This window comes from Eretmochelys imbricata, chromosome 2 (assembly GCF_965152235.1).
Source record: "Eretmochelys imbricata isolate rEreImb1 chromosome 2, rEreImb1.hap1, whole genome shotgun sequence".
Lineage (NCBI taxonomy): Eukaryota > Metazoa > Chordata > Testudines > Cheloniidae > Eretmochelys > Eretmochelys imbricata.
Window position 1 is genome coordinate 269,191,905 of NC_135573.1, and position 21,499 is coordinate 269,213,403.

The 21,499-nt window shown below is 50.0% G+C and overlaps 1 protein-coding gene across 1 annotated transcript; it reads right to left on the bottom strand.

Moving 5' to 3' along the window:
- Positions 1-951: 951 nt before the first annotated feature.
- Positions 952-20,447, bottom strand: LOC144260226 (stonustoxin subunit alpha-like). The gene is made up of 4 exons (XM_077808781.1): positions 20,353-20,447; positions 14,370-14,501; positions 3,475-5,529; positions 952-1,481 (listed from the first exon to the last, which is right to left on the bottom strand). Exons 2-4 carry the CDS (start codon positions 14,464-14,466, stop codon positions 952-954), a joined length of 2,682 nt encoding a protein of 893 aa, XP_077664907.1. The 5' UTR covers positions 14,467-14,501; positions 20,353-20,447.
- Positions 20,448-21,499: the final 1,052 nt, after the last annotated feature.

Genomic DNA, 21,499 nt, shown 5'->3' on the forward strand with positions numbered 1-21,499 from the left:
TCTGCAATAATCAGAACTTCTATCAGTTAACTGGGTGGGCACCCTGAAAACTATCGTGATGGAGTCAACGAAAAAAGAAAACACTTATCGTTTAATGAATATTCAATGTAGTACAAAATACAACATATGTGGTGGTCTCTCGTGTCCTTCCAGGACATCAGGTTCAGCAAAACTCAGACCTCTGAAAACCAGGAAATACAGATAAATCCCATGCAACCATAACTCTGCCCCTTGGTGCTGGCAATAGCCATGGGAACGATCTGCCTGCTACTCCTGGTGAAGGAATTTGTTTGTTTTCTGAAATGTCAAATTTTGATTAGCTCTGGCATAAAGCAACACATTTCATTGTAAGATATACCTAACACACAATCTGACAATGGTCTGAAAGCATAAAGTAGGATTTTATTTCATAATTTCTGCTGCTAAAAGACTTTGCATTCCTTACTGCAAGAGAATGACATGTTTACAGTAGGATAGAAACACCTCTGAGCAACTCAGAGAGAAGATGTGAGTAATCATTTTAGCACAATGGTAGGGGCTGATCCTGGGGCAGGGTTCTGCCTTTGCCCCCTCAGACTGTGCAAAGGGCCCATGCTGCGAGTGGAGCAATTGTCAGTGGCTCAGCTGGAAGCCCCCTGATGAGGACCTGGAGACAGTGCAGTGAGCTGCCAGCCTTGGGCCCTGACAGGAAGAGGAGGTGGAGATGCCGGGCGAGAGCCCTGGTTTTACTTTGCCCCTTTCAGACAGTGAGCACCACGGGGGATTCTGGCCAAGACCGGCACAGGGCTCAAAGGGAGGAGCTCCTGGTGCCCATTCTGACCCTGTTCACGGATATAATCCTACAGAACCATACAGCATGAGAACAAGCAGACTGGGCAGTCACTGCAGGACCGTGAGATGGGTCTAGCCTGCTCTGTATGGTACTGACAGGGCCCCGGGCTACCCTGAGTCTCAGGGATGGATACTCAGCTGGAATCCTCTACCCCAGACCCAGAAGAAAGGGAAGATTTTCTCCCCATTGAAAGAAGCCTGTGGGAAAGTGAAGATCGGGGCCAGATCATCAGCATAATTAAATGCCACCAACCCCCCTTCATAGTCCAGAGAGACCCGGATCCTGCTGGGTTCTCTACTCAAGGACAGGTGGGTGACAGGGGAGGTTTGAGCCCGATAGTCTCTGGCATTGCCCCATTTCTGCATCACCCAGACCCCATTCTCGGGGGTAAAGCCAACCTCTTCCTTCCTCAGCACAGACTGTCTAGCTACCCCCACAGCCCAGTCTCCGGCTACTCCTCCCTCCACCTTCACCTGCCAGGAATGTTTCCCCCAGGTGAAGCCCTCAGAGCCCAGCACACTCAGCAAATAATCAAATCTCTCCGGTTTGTAAGGCAACATCTGGCTCTCGGGGCCCCGGCTCATGGTTCTTCGATCATCAGACAGGACGAGCTCAGGATGTGCCGTGTCTGGATCCAGAGTCACATTCGCTGGGGAGAGACAGAATCAGAGCGTTATCGGCACACATGGGTCAATGACAGAGCGAAAGGATCGGCTGGGCCAGACCTGAGCCTCAGAATCTTCCCCCCTGCACTCACCTACTTCGGAACAATACTGTGTAACATATATGTATGCCAGTCGGTGCTGCTCTTTATACAGCTAACTATCGACACAGAGAGAGAGATAACATGGCAAAAATACTTCACTAACGCAGCGTTAAGATGCCTGGTGAGACCTTGCACCCCTCAAGAAAGTCAGTTCAGCAAAACTGAATCTTGTGAATGCCGGGAGATAGCGAGTTCAGGTAAACACCTTCGCAACCTTAACTCTGCCCTCTGGAGCTGGCAATGGCCTCTGGGAATTATCTGCATGCACTGCAGCTGTAATCCCTGTGGTAGGTGTTGCTGTACTGAAGGGTGGAGGAATAAATTGAACCATCTTGGAAGATCTGTGAGTGGGATAGGAGGTGATCTGGGCGTCTGTGGCCCTCTGCGCGTTTGTGTGTGTGTGTCCCCCTCTCTCCCCGGCCCCTGTGTGGGGTTTTAAGGCTGCACAGCTCCCTGCCTCACCCCGGGATATCCCCAGCAAGCCAGACTGTCTAAACAGGCCAGGGCCTGCGCTTTGCTTTCTCTCTGAAGACAACGAGCAGTGTATTGCCCACAGCTATATGTTTCCACACAGCTCCTTCTAAGCAACCACGTTTCTTCTTTTAGGTAAAAGCATGACAGAGAATAAATATTAAAACAATAAAGCTCGAAAGCTGACCTGAGATTTCCCCGTCCCCCCAAATCCAATCTACAGCTCTAGAAGGTTTTAGTCCTTCAAACCCCACATCTGGGTATTCTCCGGGGTTAGAAGTTTAGATCCAGAACCAGAGCAATGGCTGGGCAGATCAGCCATATGTTTATCCAACTCTGGCCTTTGATCTTTGCCTTCTGTAACAGGTAATCAACAGAAAAAACCCTCCCCTCAGAGCTTAACTTCAAAAAGCTGGGTTTTTGCATTGACCAGAGGTAAGTAATTTGCATTAACCTCACCCTAGGGACTCCCCAGGAAATCCACTTAATATTTATTGTCCCAAAAGTCCATACTTGTCTGGCACATTTTCAATACAGCCTTTTGAACCGCCACGTCTTACATCCATCACATCTCCTCACTAGAGAGGTTATACACAATCCTGGCCCACAGCAGTACATACAGTTAGTACAATAAGATCTTTCAGTGATATTGCAGGAAATTGCCCTATCTACAGAGCCCTATCCAGCTACAGTGGAAGCTCTCCACCTCCAGAGTCTCTTGGCTCCTCTGTCCACACGTGCTCAGTATAATCCCCTTAGTTTATGAGCAATACTATCTGTCCAATAATGTTCTGAATGTTGCTCCCCCCAGAGGCCTAGTGGGTGCCGTTCACTCTCTGCGTGTTATCCTCCAGTCAGTGAGACCCTTGTGGCAGGATCAGAGCCAGGGCTTGATCCCCAGGTCTGGGCAAAACCACGGTGGTAGAATATGTCAACTTTTAAAAACTATGGTTTTTTTAGGGAGTTGGGGGGTTGAGAGGAGATTGTATCCCAGGAACCCCTTAGTCAAATGATCTCAGATTTGGATCACTGACCCTAGCCAGTGCCCCCTGAGGCACATCAAATTTCAAGGCAATCCATGTAACCATGACAATTTTAGAGCACTTAAAAGAATGAAGCTTTTCACAGAAAGCTGGTTGGTACCTTAACTTGACCAGACCTGGCAGCTCAGTATCATTTGTACAGTCCCCAGCAGATCCCGGTGGTTGGGTTGGGCCCTGTATGCATTACTCCAGTTCAGATATTAAATTGCAAGAAATAGTTTGATTCTGAAGTCACGCCTACATTATACACTTGGGACATCTCAATTTTTCTTGAAAAGATAAATATAGTTTTACCTGAATGAACTACTCCAGAGTCCTGTGTTTGGGGTGGGAAGAAATATGCAAATATATTTAAATGTTACCTTTCTTTAGGGTTGAGATACAAGTCTCTTCGCTTGGGTCACTCACAGCCCCATCCGCACACACAGCCGAAACCCGGACTCTGTAGGGTGTCTCAGGACTCAGTCCATCAATGCTATAGAATTCGGTTCTCTTTTCTGTCCTTCGTTGCAGCCATTTGTCTTTCCCCTCCTGACTTGTATCTCCTGCCTCCTCTTTATATTCCACCTTATACTCCCTTATTCTGACTCCATCTCCAATGACACTTGGACTCTCCCAGGTGAGGGCGATGGCAGATGAATCTACAATAACTGTTACGTGCTTCCCAGGCGGGCTGGTAGGAGGGAGAGTCTTCACAGGATTACTCACATCGCTGCTCTCGCTGAGCCCTGGTTTGCTCACTGCAGCGTATCGGAACTGGTACTCGGTGTTTGCACGTAGCCCTGTTACTGTGAATGTCTCTTGCGTGTTATTTACATTCACAGTCGTCCAGTTCTCCTGTCCTACAATTCTGTACTCTGCCCGATAGCCGCATATCTCAGCCCTTCCATAGGCTGCTGGGTTAAACTTGAGCTGCACACGGTCATGTTTGATTCCATCAATCAGGGGAGGAAGAGGCTTTGATGGAGCCTCAAAGTTGGTGCTGATCAGCTCTCCCTCCTCATACAGGTAAATGGAAGTGCCTGGATTGTCCTTGTCTGGAACAGAGGACACAATGAACTGAATCTTCCCGTTAGATTTGTTGACACTGACAAAACGTGAAAGGGACTTTGCAGATTTTCGAGCTTTTCTATTAATTTCTTGTTCCTCAAACCACATTTTGGATTTTGGTTTCTCAGCGACAGAACTGGCTGCTGCAGGATCATGAGTTTCCTTTATATACTGGGTCTGAAGCCACTGTTTTAAATCTGATAAATATGGCTCCTCTTCATGCAGTGAGGTGAATGTAAAGGAGACAATGAAGTCAAGCTCAGGGTTGAGTACTATTTCATCTAGTTCACTCTGAGAGGACACCACTTTTACATTGCTTAGGATCCTAAGGTAGGAATTCACATAATTCATCTCTTTCTCCTTTGTATCCAGAAATTCACTGAGGCTCTGGGTATTGAACGGTGACTGGTTTTTACATGACAAAATATCCACCAGGCCCCCTTCCTCTTTTCCACCTCCACGGATTAATGGTAAGAGTCCTGCTAGCTGTTTCTGGAAAGTCTGTCTGTGTTGCTTACACAGATCTCTGAACTGCTGGATTTTCAGCTTGATTTCGGGGAAGCTTGTGGCGATCGGACTCTTCACCATGTCATTGCATCGCATGTTTACTTCTGCCAGTTCCTCCAGAGCAGTCTGAGCATCAGAAATCAGTGAAAAGCTGATCTCACGCACCAGCCGAGCAGCTCTGGAATCCAGCTTGGTCAGCGGGTACAGCCAGACTCTCACTGGTACGGCCTTCTCCCCCTGGGCACCCAGCAGCTTGGGGAGGGTGGAATATGTTTGCATGGCATCTTCGAAATTAGTTGGATTTCTCTCAAGAGCAAAATCACCATGGAACTTGCAGTTAAATTTTGCAGCGTTTAATTTTTCACTTTCATCCATTTTGACAGCTCCTTCCCCTTCTATGGAAAACATGGGTATCTTTTTAATTGCAATCTGGAGCTTTCCCTCTATCTCACGTACATTCTCAGAAGAAGAAACTTCCCGATCAAACACGAAGAAAGCCTGAGCCCCGTACAGCACAGCCGTGACCACATGGGTGGCCGTGCCTTGGTCAAATACAGCAGGATAAGAGACATTCTCTGGTCCTAAATGGTTCATAGTTAGTTGCTCAAAGTTTGTTGTGGCAGAGTACTGGAGAGTAATTCGGGCCTGTTGTTTGGATTTTTTGGTGTCATTTAAGTATTTGGCAGATCCACTTACTTCAACCAGCCCCCCCAGGAAACTGGCCTTCAGCGAGGCTGTGACATTGAGGGCATTGGCCTTCTCTTCAATGGTGTCGGATGCGATGATCTCAAATTCAGTCTTGGGTTGTGGTTTTGTGTTTACATCCTTGCGAAGCTGTTCCAGGCCCCACAGCGTGATCCCTGGAATAGTAGAGACAGACACATGGTAACGTAACTGATAGATGCACAGGACACAGAATCTATCCATCCTTTAATTGTGTCTCATTTCTGAGATTGAAAAATAACGAGTGAAGGACATCAAGTAAACTGACCTGGTAACATACAAACGTGCCAAGTCAAGGCTGAACTACACGGCTAACAAACTTCCCTTGCCCCCGGCTTCTTACAGGACTTTGGAAGATGTGATCTTTTCTGTTTTTTTTTCATATATCCCTCTCCAGAATGACTGAGTTCACTCCCCCCTCAGGAGTACACTGTCCCAGGAAGCAAGTGCTATATTTATGATTGAAATGTCACTTCTATTAGAAAAGGAGGACTTGTGGCACCTTAGAGACTAACCAATTTATTTAAGCATAAGCTTTCATGAGCTACAGGGATGCATCTGATGAAGTGAGCTGTAGCTCACGAAAGCTTATGCTCAAATAAATTGGTTAGTCTCTAAGGTGCCACAAGTCCTCCTTTTCTTTTTGCGGATACAGACTAACACGGCTGCTACTCTGACTTCTATTAGAAATGATCTGATCAATTGGATAATTGGTCTGAAATCAACAAGATGAAATTCAATAAAGACAAGTGCAAAGTACTACACTTAGGAAGGAAAAATCAAGTGCACCGCTACAAAATGGGGAATAACTGGCTAGGCAGTAGTACTGCGGAAAAGGACCTGGGGATTATAGCGGATCACAAATTGAATATGAGACAACCATGGGATGCAGTTGTGCAAAAGGCTAATATAATTCTGGGGTGGGAGGTAGTTGTCCTGCTCTTCTCAGCACTGGAAAGGCCTGAGCTGGAGTACTGTGTCCAGTTTGGGGCGCCACACTGCAAGAAAAATCTGGACAAACTAGAAGGGTGAGGGAAGAGCAACAAAACTGATAAAGGGTTTAGAAAACCTGCCCTATAGAAGATAGATTAGAAACAGTGGGTATGTTTACTCTTAAGAGAAGAAGACTGAGAGCAGAGCTGATAACGGTTTTCAAATCTGTTAAGGGCTGTTGACAGTGAGGACAGTGATCAATTGTTCTCCATGTCCGCTGAAGGGAGGCCAAAAAGTAATTGGCTTTATCTGCAGCAAGGGAGGTTTAAGTTAGATATTAGGAAAACTTTCTAATTGTAAGGATAATTAAGCACTGGAATAGACTTCCAAGGGAGGTTGTGGAATCCCCATCTGTGATAAATAAAGTGGGGGTAGCTCCCTTTGATGGACACCCAGCCAGTCAGTTAGCTGTAAAATCCCTCTTGATAGCTGTTCTTTACTTGCTTTACCTGTAAAGGGTTAAAAGTCCCCCAAATAAAGAAAAAAAAAGTGGGCACCTGACTGTTGCCGGCACCCAGTGCCGAGAGGCTGAACAACAGCTTGAGTTGGTTCGTTACCCGGTGTGCTACACCCAATAATCACAACGGGGTGGAGAAACAGAAAAGTTTATTTGCAGCTGCAAAAAGGTACAGGGAGAATAAAATCTCAAATCCTGCACAACAGAGCAGGAAGTTACACAGGCTTTTATACATCCTTTTTCCCAGCACACTTATCCAATAGCAAGCTGCCCCAAGTATCCATATAGCCAGCCAATCCAGTTCCCAGCTAGTTCCCTGATTCTCTGTATCATTTGTTAAACTATACATAAAGCTGCTTTATTCAGCATTGTTCTTCCATATCTCCCCTGTGTGGCCTTGCTTAGTTTCAGGCAGTCTGACTCTGCAACATACTGTTGCAGATTCTCAGCATAACTGCTGTGTGTGCCTCCAGGCAGGGGGGCCAAGGACACTTGGGCCTAGTACGCAGAGCTGCTGCGAGTGCCTCCAGGCAGGAGTGGGGGCCAAGGACACCTGGGCCTAGTGCGAGGGGGCTTCATCGACACTCGTGGTCTTCCATCCCCTCGAGTTACCTAGTGGCCATGCCCCAGTGTTCCCAACAACTCCCCCCTTTGAGAACACTCAACAGCCTTGGCTCTGAGTTTTCTCACTTGGGCTACTTATTTCTTTACAATATGACTTTGCATAAGCACTTTGTGATAGCCCTGAAGAGAATGACTTATTAACTTTTGCAAAAGGGCCCTGACACATGATACTGCACAGCATAATACCAGTAATACAAGCAATACAGGAAAGAGAATTTTCAATAGCAGGCTAAATAAACCACCAAGCCAAGACGACAAACCCCAGCCTGAAAACAAGGTTTGCAACCAATCGTTTTCTGGGGCAGTATAGGCAACCTGTGCTCCGGCTCGGGCATGGGCCTCAGCCTGTACCACCTTTTTATAGATTTCATAACTGCTATCATTTACATATACACAACATCGGGGCCTGACGAGGGCACAAACCCCTCCTTGGGATGCCAAGAGATAGTCCAAAGCCAGCCTGTTTTGGAGGGAAAACGTCCTGAGCTGCTGAACCTCTTTATTTAATGTTTTTACTGCTGACCCTAAATCACTAACCGAGTCCTCTAACTCTAAGGCCACTTTCTCAAATACCATCTGTAGCCTTACAGTATAGCGGCCTATGCCTGCCATGGCTGGCCCGGTAAACAGTGGCGCTATTCCCAGTACAGAGCACCCTACCAGCTTCTCGGTTGTGAGGGGATTCTTCATATTGCCCTCTAATGCCGTAGTCAGTCGCCGCAGGGTCTTTTCTCGTGACTCAACAGAGGTGTCTCGGGCATTTTTAATCTTTCCTTTGGGCAGTATGGCAGTTATGGAAAGATGAGGAACTCCATGAGCTATATAACAGCTACCTGTCCAGTTGGCTGGCAGCACCTTGTAAGCCTTTCGGCCACATACAAAATAGTGACTTTGTAGGGCCCAGTAAGGACTGTTTCTTAAGGGGATTCCTGGGATATTTAAGGCTGCTTTGGCTGCTTTTTTAAACAATTTGGGAAGGCTAGAACTTTTTAAAATTGGGAAAGAAAGTTTGCCTTTGTCTGTTGTTCTCTGGGCTGGAGGGACAGAGCAGCCATTCTGTAAGCAGCTAAGCCAGGTATGATTATAAGCAGTGATGAGCTGCCAAAATCTTAACAACCTGTTCCCTGAGGGATGTGCCTCAGTATGTATTTTTTGTACCAACAGGGTTATCATAGGTCTGTATTTTCCTGGGAGGAATTTTTAAATTTTAAAAATTCCTCCCGGATGGCGATTTAAGAACAAAAAGGCCTGACCTGTCTGGGAAAATAGGGATGTATGTTAACCCTGCCGAAAGTTCTTTTTTAAAAAGATGGGCCTGACCTAGAAATTACCTCCGTTTCACACGTGTGGGTCCTCGCCACGCCCTGGGCATGTGCTAGGGTGACCAGATGTCCCAATTTTATAGGGACAGTCCTGGTTTTGGGGTCTTTTTCTTATATAGGCTCCTATTACCCCCCAACCCCTGTCCTGATTTTTCACACTTGCTGTCTGGTCACCCTAGGGTGTGCACAAGTGTGGGTCCCAGCTGCTCCCTTCCCCACTCATTGAAGCAGGTGTGCAGGGTTACTGCCCTGGGAACTGCAGGGCACCAGTGGACATGGGGACAGCTGCAGACAGGGGCGTGGGGCAGGGCTAGCTGGAGGCAGGGGGGCCAGGCTGGCTGTGGGCAGGGCAGGGGCAGGGGGTACAGAGCTGGCTGGAGACAGGAGGGTGCGGGGCTGGCTGTGGGCAGGGCAGGCGGTGCGGAGCTGGCTGGAGACAGGAGGGTGCAGGGTTGTCTGGAGGCAAGGGGGTGCAGGGCTGGCTGGAGACAGGGACAGGCTGCGGGCAGGGCAGGGGGTGCAGGTAGCAGGGCCTGGCTGCGGGCAGGGCAGGGGGTGTGGGGGTGGCTGGAGACAGGGGCTGGCTGCAGGCAGGGGGTACAGCAGGGCTGGCTGGAGACAGGGGCTGGCTGCAGGCAGGGCAGGGGGTGCGTGCGGCAGGGGTTGGCTGGATACAGGGCAGAGGGTGCGGCAGGGGCTGGCTGCAGGCAGGGCAGGGGGTGTGGGGGTGGCTGGAGACGGGCTGGCTGTGGGCAGGGGGTGCGGCAGGGACTGGCTGGGGACAGGGGCTGGCTGCGGGCAGGGCAGGGGGTGCGGGGGTGGCTGGAGGCAGGGCGGGGCTGGCTGCAGGCAGGGCAGGGCGTGCAGGGGTGGCTGGAGACGGGCTGGCTGCGAGCAGGGCAGGGGCTGGCTGCAGGCAGGGGGTGGCTGCAGGCAGGGACAGGCTGTGGGCAGGGCAGGGGGTGCAGGTGGCAGGGGCTGGCTGCGGGCAGGGCAGGGGGTGTGGGGGTGGCTGGAGACAGGGGCTGGCTGCAGGCAGGGGGTACGGCAGGGACTGACTGGAGGTAGGGGCTGGCTGCAGGCAGGGTAGGGGGGTGCAGGGACTGACTGGAGACAGGGGCTGGCTGCGGGCAGGGCAGGGAGTGCAGGGGTGGCTGGAGACGGGCTGGCTGCGGGCAGGGCAGGCGGTGCGGGCGGCGGGGCTGGCTGGAGGCAGGGGGTGCAGGGGTGGCTGCAGGCAGGGCAGGGGCTGGCTGCGGGAGTGTGGGGGTGGCTGGAGACAGGGGCTGGCTGCAGGCAGGGGGTACGGCAGGGACTGACTGGAGGTAGGGACTGGCTGGAGACAGGGGCAGGCTGCAGGCAGGGGGTGCGGGGGTGGCTGGAGACAGGGGCTGGCTGCAGGCAGGGCAGGGGATGGCTGGAGAGGCTGGAGACGGGCTGGCTGCAGGCTGGAGACGGGCTGGCTGCAGGCAGGGGGTATGGCAGGGACTGACTGGAGGTAGGGACTGGCTGCAGGCAGGGCGGGGGGTGCAGGGGTGGCGGGAGATGGGCTGGCTGCGGGCAGGGCAGGGGGTGCATGTGGCAGGGGCTGGCTGCAGGCAGGGTAGGGGGGTGGCTGGAGGCAGGGCAGGGGCTGGCTGCAGGCAGGGGGTGCGGGGCTGGCTGCAGGCAGGGCGGGGGCCGGCTGCGGGCAGGGTGGTGGGGGCTCGCGGGGAGAGCAGCAGGACGCAGCCCAGGCCCAGCAGAGCAGCCGGGGACCCCCCACGCAGCAGCGGGAGCCCCAGGGCCGGGGGAGCAGCAGCACCAGGGCTCGTGCCCAGGGCCAGGGGGCAGCCCACGTGGCTCCCGCAGCAGCGCCCCCGGTGGCCGGAGGAGGAATCACATCACTTCCCGGCCGGAGCCCAGCAAAGCCCCCTGCAGGGAAGCGGGTTAACAGCCGGTTCTAAAACTGCTTCAGAATTTAACACCCGGTTTGCGCGAACCGGCGCGAATTCAGCTCACCCCAGATTATAAGTCATCGGATCATGCCTAGAATGACTTATCTGAACTCCAATGTGTAAACAGATCAGAGTGTTTAGCCAGATGCGATTAGGGTTATTTATTTTATTTCTTATTGGCTTGTGGACTCCTCTGTCATAACCCCAGATGCTTTTGTTTGCTTGTAACCTTTAAGCTAAACCCACAAGAAAGCTATTTTGGGTGCTTGATTTTTGGAATTGCTCTTTTAAAATCTAGCAGAAGCCTAAATTCCAGATGAATTTTCTTTCTTTTTATTTTTAATAAAATTTCCTTTTTTAAGAACAGAATTGGAGTTTTGGTGTGCTAAGAGGTTTATGCATGTTGTTTGATTAGCTGGTAGCCACAGCTAATTTCCTTTGTTTTCTTTCTCAGCTGTTCCCAGACTGTTTCTCAGCTGGGGTGAAAGGGCTTGAGGGCACCCCATAGGGAGGAATTCCCAAGTGTTCCTTCCTAGGTTCAAAGGGCTTGGGTGTTTTTTGCATTTGGTTGGTGGCAGCATTTACCAAGCCAAGGTCAGAGAGAAGCTGTAACCTTGGGAGTTTAAAACAAGCCTGGAGTGGCCAGTATTAATTTTTAAAATCCTTGCGTGCCCCACTCTGCACTCGGAGTGACAGAGTTGGGATTCAGCCTTGAGAAACTAAATGAATTCTTTGCATCGGTCTGCACTGTTGAGGATGTGAGGGAGATTCCCAAACCTCAGCCATTCTTTTTAGGTGACAGATCTGAAGAACTGTCCCAAATTGAGGTGTCATTAGAGGAGGTTTTGGAACAAATTGATAAACTAAACAGTAATAAATCTCCAGGACCTGATGGTATTCACCCAAGAGTTCTGAAGGAACTCAAATGTGAAATTGCAGGACTACTAACTGTAGTCTGTAACCTATCATTTAAATCAGCTTCTGTACCAAATGACTGGAGGAGAGCTAATGTGTTGCCAGTTTTTAAAAAGGGCTCCAGAGGTGACCCTGGTAACTACAGGCCAATAAATGTCACTTCAGTATTGGGCAAATTGGTTGGAACTATCGTAAAGAACAAAATTGTCAGACGCATAGATGAACATAATTTGTTGGGAAATAGTTAACATGGTTTTTGTAAAGAGAAATCATGCCTCACCAATCTACTAGAATTCTCTGAGGGGGTCAACAAGCATGTGGACAGGGGGATCCAGTGGATATAGTGTACTTAGATTTTCAGAAAGCCTTTGACAAGATCCCTCACCAAAGGCTCTTAAGCAAAATAAGCAGTTATGGGATAAGAGGGAAGGTTCTCTCATGGATTGGTAACTGGTTAAAAGATAGGAAACAAAGGGTAGGAATAAATGGTCAGTTTTCCGAATGGAGAGAGGTAAATAGTGGTGTCCCCCAGGGATCTGTACTGGGCCCAGTCCTATTTAACATATTCATAAACAATCTGAAAAAAGGGGTAAACAGTGTGGTGGCAAAATTTGCAGATGATACAAAACTACTCAAGATAGTTAAGTCCCAGGCAGACTGCGAAGAGCTACAAAAGGATCTCTCAAAACAGGGTGACTGGGCAACAAAACGGCAGATGAAATTTAAAGTTGATAAATGCAAAATAATGCACATTGGAAAACATAATCCCAACTCTACGTATGAAATGAAGGGGTCTAAATTAGCTGTTACCACTCAAGAAAGAGATCTTGGAGTCAGTGTGGATAGTTCTCTGAAAACATCCACTTAATGTGCAGCGGCAGTCAAAAAAGCTAACAGAATGCTGGGAAGAATTAAGAAAGGGATAGATAATAAGACAGAAAATATCCTATTGCCTCTATATAAATCTATGGTTCGCCCACACCTTGAATACTGCGTGCAGATGCGGTCACCCTATCTCAAAAAGATATATTGGAATTGGAAAAGGTTCAGAAAAGGGCAACAAAAATGATTAGGGGTATAGAATGGCTTCCGTATGAGAGAGATTAATAAGACTGGGACTTTTCAGCTTGGAAAAGAGGCAACTAAGGGGGAATATGACAGAAGTCTATAAAATCATGAGAGGTATAGAGAAAGTAAATAAAGAAGTGTTATTTACTCCTTCTCATAATACAAGAACAAGGGGTCATCAAATGAAATTAATAGGTAGCAGGTGTAAAACAAACACAAGAAAGAATTTTTTCACGCAATGCATTGTCAACCTCTGGAACTCCTTGCCAGAGGGTGTTGTGAAGGCCAATCCTATGATGGGGTTCAAAAGGGAGCTAGATAGATTCATGGAAGATAGGTCCATCAGTGACTATTAGCCAGGATGTGCAGAAAATGGTGTCCCTAGCCTCTGTTTGCCAGAAGTTGGGATTGGGGGACAGGGGATGGATCACTCGATGATAACCTGTCTGTTCATTCCCTTTGGGGGACCTGCCGTTGGCCACTGTCAGAGGACAGGATACTGGGCTTGATGGACCTTTGGTCTGACCCAGTATGGCCGGTCTTATGTTCTTGATACCATCATTGTAGGTTTTAAAGAACAGGTTAGACAAATACCTCTCAGAGATGGCCTTGGTGCACTTATTCCTGCCTCAATGCAGGTAGCTGGACTAGGTGTCCCCTTAAGGGCCCTTCCAGCCCTAAATTTCTATGATTCAGTGATGTCTGGTGGCGTGAGTTCCTCATGCTAATTATGTTGCTTTAAAATGTATTTCCTTTATTGAGTTTAAACTAGTTGTATTTTAATTTTGAGTATCCCCTTGTTATTTTTCTATGAGAGAGTAAATAGGTACTTCTTATTTACCTTCTCTAGCCCATTCCTATTTACCTTCTCTAGCCCATTCATTCTTCTGTATCCCTGTTTCACCTCCACCTTATTCTTGTCTCTATATGAAATATTTTGTTTTGTCTTTTCCTGTGAAATTCTCCCCAGGTTTCTAGTCATTTTTATCATCACTGTCCGAACTGCCTCGATTTCTGTGATACCCTCTTTGTGATGGGATGGCCAGCACGGAGCACACATTCCAGGGGAGCGTGGCCCGTTGATTTATATAATGCCATTGGAATAGGTCTGGTGGCATTTTCCATGCCGTTTCTCGGGCACCCGAGCACCCTGTTCACGGCTTGGCCTGCCACTGGACACAGAGTGGGTGTTTTCACTGAGCTGTCCACAGCGATGCCAGGCCTTTTCCGGGGTGGGGACAGTTCATATGGGTCACAGTGATGCGTGTGAATAGCTGAAGTGTTTCCTTCTAATGAGTCCCCTCATCCCCCGAAGATCTGTGTGTAGAGAGGACCCTTCTCACCGGGACCTCACCCCTCCCATTGGAAATGCGGGGATGAGCCAGCTCGGGGGCACTGTCCCCCTTTCCTAGGCCGACTGCCGTGCGGGTGGGGCTGCAGAGATATCGCAGTGGCAGGGGAGCGGATGGGAAGTTTCTCCTAGTGCAGCCAGTGCTGTAAGGAGGGTCAGCAGGACAGTACCCGGGCAGGTTTGGATGCCCTTTGTTTTTTCCCCAACTCAAATCCCAAACCCAAATGTTCCTAAAAGAAACAGGTGCCAAATGCTTCTTTTTTCTGAAACACTAAGTTGGGCTCCGGGCTCCCCCCTGGGTGACAATTACCTGGGATGAGGGAGTCACTGCGGCAGTCGTACAGCATCCCCAGCTGGAAAGGGCGGCCCAGAGCCGGCATCGCAATGGTGTCATCTGATCCGGCCATTGTTGCACACCCAGACGCTCTCTCCTCTGTCTGACCTGCAAGAAAGAACTGGGGTTACACTTAAGTTTCTGGGGAGCAGATTTAGAATCGAGTCACTGGCTTCAGTCTTCAAAGCTTTTTCCGAACATTGCCTTGGTTGTAAAAGAAAGATGGATCTTCTAGTCTCCACAGGGGACAGGAGAGGAAGAAAGTCACTCAGAGATTTACCTCTCCCTTTTCTTGCCTCAGATTATGAATTCTAAATTTTACATTTCAAAGGAATTGTTCCTATTAGGAAGAATGGGAAATAGTTATAATTTGATGCAATTTAGAGAGATGTAAGCCACAAAGCAAAACAACTGTTGTATTTTGCTGCTCTCATGAAAGATCCCAGACGTATTGAAAGAACGCTGTGACATGCCAGCGAGCTGGATATCTTGATAGGGGGCTAAATTGCAGCCAGGGAGCCATAAATACCTGCTGCCCAATGGTTAAGAAGAGAGGCGACAGCTCTTACTTAACGCAAGCCAGAGCATGCCTCTGAAGCAGGGGTGAGCAAACTATGGCCCGCAGGTCAAGCCGTTTTAAGCTGGCCCATGAGCTCCCGCTGGGGAGCAGGGTCTGGGGCTTGCTCTGCTCTGGCGCTCCAGCCGGGGTGCTGGGTTGGGGCTGCTCGAGCTCCCGGAAGCAGCCACATGGCCCCGCTCCGACAGCCGGGGGCCGCTCCACGCATATGAGCCAGAGAAGGGACATCCCCTTCCCTCACCACAACCCCAATTTTGTGTGCATTCATGGCCCGCTATAGAATTTGTATTCCCCGATGTGGCCCTCAGGCCAAAAAGTTTGCCCACTCCTGCTTTAAAGTCTAAATAAAACCGTACACCTTGCAGGCCTTGCACCTTGGAATAGAGCGGGAACATCTGCCAATAGATATAGCATAAGGAAATCTCCCTCTCCGAGACCATTCCCAGAAGAGAGTTAAAGGGAACGGCTCCATTTCATGTCTCTTACCGACACTTACAGAACCGCAAGCCACCCACCAACTGTCTTCCTGTTACACGTTTATCCCAGAATCCATCACACCAGCCTCCTCTTGATATGTGCCCACAGAGGGTTGTTTTAAAGTTTAAACTCAGCGAATGTATGAACTCAGGCCTTGTCCACATGGGGGTACGTTGGCACTGAGTTGACGCACACTAGTAGCTGTGCACTACGTAAGCCATACTCCTAGCATGCGCATGGGACAGCTGTGCCCTCTTTCCAAAATGCCGTACCCCACAATTGTAGCTGAGAGATTTCAAATGATTTAGGAAATTATTTGTCTAGTATTAGGAATTGTCAACTGATATTTATTGAGCAGGATGAAAATGTGATTGTTAGCTTATATATGAGTAAGTCTGTGAGTCTTTCATGGAGGTCCTGGAAGTCACAGAGTCCATGACTTTCCAGGACCTCCATGACTTCTGCAGCTGCGGCGGCTGGTGCAGCTGACCCTAGGGCTGCCCCAGCACCTGGGTGAGCCCGGGGCCAGCCACTCCGGCCACTGCTTCGGCGGCCCCAGACAACTGATCCCGGGCCCTGCCACGGAGCAGCAGTCCAGGAGCAGCAGCGGTGGGGCCCCGGGCCACCCCCCGCCTGGAGGAGCAGCAGCGGCGGTGGGGCTACTGGCCGCCACCCCCCAGGAGCAGCAGTGACTGCCGGAGCACCCCCCCAGCAGCAGCCTCCCCTGGAGCACCCGTCCTCCCCCAGCACCTAAGATTTAGTGAGGGGCATTTTTAGTAAAGTCACGGACAGATCACAGGCTGTGACTTTTTTTTATTGCCCTTGACTGGTCTGTGGCCTTTACCATGACGAAATCATAGCCTTATATATGAGCATTCAGGGAAGTATAATTAGTTGGTATTATTAAGCTGTGGTTTGTTTCGGGAACAATAGGACATAGGGCTGGAAGGAACCTCCTGGGTTGAGTCCAGTCCTCTGATACCGTAGGCAGCCCCGTCATATCGTCCCGTTCCTAAACTTACCAAGCTCCTTCTTAAAACTAGTCCGTCTGCCCCCACTATTCCTATTGGACGTCTGTTCCACAGCCTCAACCTCACTTCCACTTCGTTTCGGGGGCCGTTCATAGCGCTGATTTTGACAAATAAATCTCTGTTTTAGTTTGCGTCCTGGTTCCCTCAGGGATGCTCCTCTGGTTGAGGTCTATCCTGACAGGTGTCATCAGCTGAGACTGATGACGTTAAGTACCCCCACTCCCCACCTATGTGCAAAAAATTGTTGGTATCACAGCAATTTTCAAGGCAGTTGAGTGTGAAGGGGGATTTTAGACTGCTACACAGGAGGAGAGTTTCAACCTTAACTGTCGTGGAGCTACTGCCCCACTAAAATCTAGGTTCAAATGCTGCCCCCTTTGCCATGTGTTACGGGGTCCAGACACCCCAAGGGCAGAACAGGGGGTCCGAACCCCTAAGAACAGGCAATGGACTCAAAGGATTGTGTACAATGCTATTGTGTATAATAATGTTGAGTGAGCTCTTTTCTGAAAGCCTGTGATGTTCTCAACTTACTGATCACTGTGCGAGATGGATCCAGACTGTGGTTAGGGATTTATGTATCGTGTATGTAGAGTCTGGAGCTGGGTTCCTAAAGCTTCACCTCCCGCTCCCAGCAGGGTGGTGGCCAGCCAGGCAGGGAGGAGCTGCCTCCCCAGCCAGACAAGACTAACTCCCAGCACCTTGCATTGTACAACCCAGGAGAGACAAATGATGGGTCTCTAGTGTGCAAACGGTGTGGAGTGTGTCCCAAAGTGAACTGGGGGGCTGGTTTCAAGCCTTTGGGGTGAGGAACTAGAGGGGAAAAGGTCTGGCAGTGAAGAACTCGGGGTAGGTGGATTTGGGGACGCTTGGGACTGGAAAGGCTGGTGGGGTCACCCTGCAGGGATAACGAGGCTGCTGGAAGCCAGGGTGAGACCTTTCTGCCTGTGGGCTGGATGCTGGTGCCAGGGCTCCGAGCCAGAGCCACACAGGATTAAGGGACCCACGGTCACAGGGCAGGTGGTGACAGACCCCCTCACTGCTCTGGGGGATCCCCAGAATGTCACACTGCGATATCAGAATGCTTCACATCTCGGCGCGCGCTGTGTCTTGTCACTATTCCCTGTATAACATCAATACAGATTAACCCTCTCTTTGCCACCCTCTCAGCTGCAGCCCGTGGCCAGACTCATCCCACACTGGCACTGCGGCTGGTGCAGCGGGGTGGCTCGTACGCTCAGGGGTGCCTTAACTTGTGTCCTGCCTCAGTGATTCCTCTGGGCCATTGCAGAGATGTAAGAATGCCCCTGCCATGTCTCCTCCAGCCCCTGGCGCACCCCAGAACACCCCGATACCCCTCTGTGCTGGGGTCTTGGAGAGGGGGCCTAGGGGCTCTCTGAGGTGGGGGTTGTCATAAATATAAAGGGAAGGGTAAACCCCTTTAAAATCCCTCCTGGCCAGAGGAAAAATCCTCTTACCTGTAAAGGGTTAAGAAGCTAAAGGTAACCTCGCTGGCACCTGACCAAAATGACCAATGAGGAGACAAGATACTTTCAAAAGCTGGGAGGAGGGAGAGAAACAAGGGGTCTGTGTCTGTGGGTAGGCTGCTTTGGCCAGGGATAGACCAGGAATGGAGTCTTAGAACGTTTAGTAAGTAATCTAGCTAGGTACATGTTAGATTATGATTTCTTTAAATGGCTGAGAAAAGAATTGTGCTGAATAGAATAACTATTTCTGTCGGTGTATCTTTTTTGTAACTTAAGGTTTTGCCTAGAGGGATTCTCTATGTTTTGAATCTAATTATCCTGTAAGGTATCTATCATCCTGATTTTACAGAGGTGATTCCTTTACTTCTATTTCCTTCTATTTCTATTAAAAGTCTTCTTGTAAGAAAACTGAATGCTTTTTCATTGTTCTCAGATCCAAGGGTTTGGGTCTGTGGTCACCTAAGCAAATTGGTGAGGATTTTTACCAAACCTTTCCCAGGAAGTGGGGTGCAAGGGTTGGGAGGATTTTGGGGGGAAAGACGTGTCCAAACTACGTTTCCCAGTAAACCCAGTTAGAATTTGGTGCTGGCAGTGGATATTCCAAGGACAAAGGATAAAATTAATTTGTACCTTGGGGAAGTTTTAACCTAAGCTGGTAAAAGTAAGCTTAGGAGGTTTTCATGCAGGTCCCCACATCTGTACCCTAGAGTTCAGAGTGGGGGAGGAACCTTGACAGGGCTATTATCCAAGGGGCTGTATCAATATCTTCTACTGTATCAAAATCTCCAACTTCCCTGCTTTCACCTCATTCCCCTCCTGTCTATCACAAATGCTGCTGCTAAAGTCACTCCCTCTCCAAGCGCATTCTGTCCTCCTCACTTCCCCTCACTGACTTCTGGCCTGTTACCACGTTCAATCCAACTTCTGTGGGCCTGAGCCCCATTGCCCTGCACCTTGTCACCTACGCCAGCGCAAAATGGATGTAAAGCATTGCCCAGCAGGAACGAAAGTGCTTCACACCCCAAAGTACACTGGTGTAATTCACTTCACAAGGGGCCCGGTGACAGGAAATCAGAGTCACTGAGCAGAGTCCAGCCTGTTACATGCGTCATCTCCCTGTATCCTGCTTCCTTGGTTTCATCTCTCGCTCTCTCTCTGTGGCTCTGGCTCTTTGGGACCTCTCACTGCCCAGTCCTACGTTTCAGCTTCTCCCCAGACAGCTCCTCTGGATCTCATCCCCAGACCATGGACAAATCCTGCTGCTCCTGCCTCCACAATGTCTGTAAGAGCCAACCTTTCCTCTCCAGCCTGACCGCTAAACCTCTTGTCCTCCTGGATCATCTCCAACGTGAATTACTGCAACCTCCCCCTCTCTGGCCTCCCGGATACCCACATCACAGCTCCCCAATGCAAGACGCTGCTGCGAAAATAATCTTCCCAGCCTGTCATTCTGACCAGACGACTCCCTCTTTCGATCTCCCCACTGGCTCTTCCCTACTTCACTGCACGTGGTTCAAACTTCTTGTCCTCACCTCCACAGCCCTGCATAATGCCAGCCCTGTCCGCATCCCTGACTTAGTCCTTTATCACATCACCCACCATCCCCTCTGCAGCACCAGGAATGCCATGCTCAGTGCCCATTCATCTGCTTCTGCCAAACCAGCTTTGTGCCTGGTGATACCCTCCACTCTGGGAATGCCCTGTCCAGCGAGCTCACCGAGTCCTCACCCGGTCCCCACGTTTCCCTCCAGGATTCCCACCAGGAGCCAGTGAACAACATCGATCATTATTAAATCTTTTAAAAAATAAAACTAAGCTGCTTGTGGCAGGGACTCTGTGTGTGTGCGTACATACACAGATGTCTTATGTGTTTGTGCAGCACCTAAAACAGTGAGGCCTCGATTCTGATAAAAGATAAATAATAAAAAGTTCAGAGTAAGTCCCCAGGATGTGCAGGTGTCTGTGCGGCTGTAACCTTCCCCCTCCCTCCCCACGGTTGGGTACCCGTATTCCTCACGTCATTCTCAGCTCAGCCTGGATCTATCTGAGGTGGGACCATGTTGTTCTATTTCTAGCCCAAGATTTCCAGAAGGGATCAGTCACTGTGGGTGCCTCAGTTTTCAGGTGCCCAACTGGAGACCCTTCAAGGGGCCTGATTTCCAGGGGTGGGTGCTCAGCACATTCTGAGAGTCAGGCGCCTCTGAGCTGTGTCAAGCCAGGCCCCCGACTCCACGAGTCACTTTTGACAACCTTGGCCATAGTGTGAAGTGCCCAGAATGTTGGGGCTGTAAAAACACCCACTGCTGTTAACAAACCACGGAGGAGAATTTTCAATGCTTTCACAACTGTTACAAGCCCCTCTTTCAAACTCACACACAACACGGTACCTTGGTGCTGTTAATTCAGCTCGGAGACCCAACGTGTATTCTTCCTTCACGGGCTGCTGGTCCCTGCGGCCTGCATGCCGTCCACCGGAGCTGTGGGGCTTTCACAGAAAAGTGGAACTTTTACATGGTTTCCTCTATTTATAATCCAGTTTCGGATTCTATCTTACACAATTAAACTGTTTTCCATTGCACTTTCTATATGGGGTCAAGCCCAGGGCCTTTAGGAATTGCTTGGTCAGTGAACTCCATTTACAGGAAAACAGCTTGGAGCTTTGCATGGTGACAGGTTTCAGAGTGGTAGCCGTGTTAGTCTCTATCAGCAAAAACAACGAGGAGTCCTTGTGGCACCTTCGAGACTAACAAATTTATTTAGGCATCAGCTTTTTAGCTCACGAAAGCTTATGCCCAAATAAATTGGTTAGTCTCGAAGGTGCCACAAGGACTCCTCGTTGTTTTAGCTTGGAGCTGGTTTACCAGAGTTGTCTTCTCAGATCAGTTCTCAGAAAACAAGAACCCAGGAGACAACCTGGCAAGCGCAGCTCTGTTCCTGGTTACTCAGGGTGGCGAGTTGTATGGGCCCCTGGTGCCTGAGCTCCAGCAAATTCAGGGCCCGGGAGTCCGGCTCCACCAATGTTCGGGACCACGCCTCTTCCCTGGCTCGGCCTGCAGCCCCTGCACCCCCTCCCCAGAGCATCCCCCAGCCCTGTCTACTGCCCCAGTGCCTCCCCCACCCCCACCTGCCGTCCCTGCGCCCCACCTGCACCCCAACCCCCTGTCCCAGCCCGGAGCCAGCACCCAGCACCCAAACTCCCTCCCAGAGTCTGCACCCCAAACCCCCTCCTGCACCCAAACTCCCTCCCAGAGCCTGCACCCCACACCCGCTCCTGCACCCCAACCCCCTGCCCCAGCCCAGAGCCTGCAACCAGCACCCAAACTCCCTCCCAGAGCTTTAAGCTGGTTTGGGGGGCGGGACTTGGATCCATTCTGGGCACCACCAAAAATTATACAAACCGGCCGCTCCTATGGGCCCTCTGAGCACCCAGCTTCACCTATCCCTCAAGGTGACCCTCTGGGCATTGCCTTGTCAGAGCCTGACTCTTACGTCTGCTGTACATGGTGGAGAGGTGTGCTCGGTACACAGTGACGT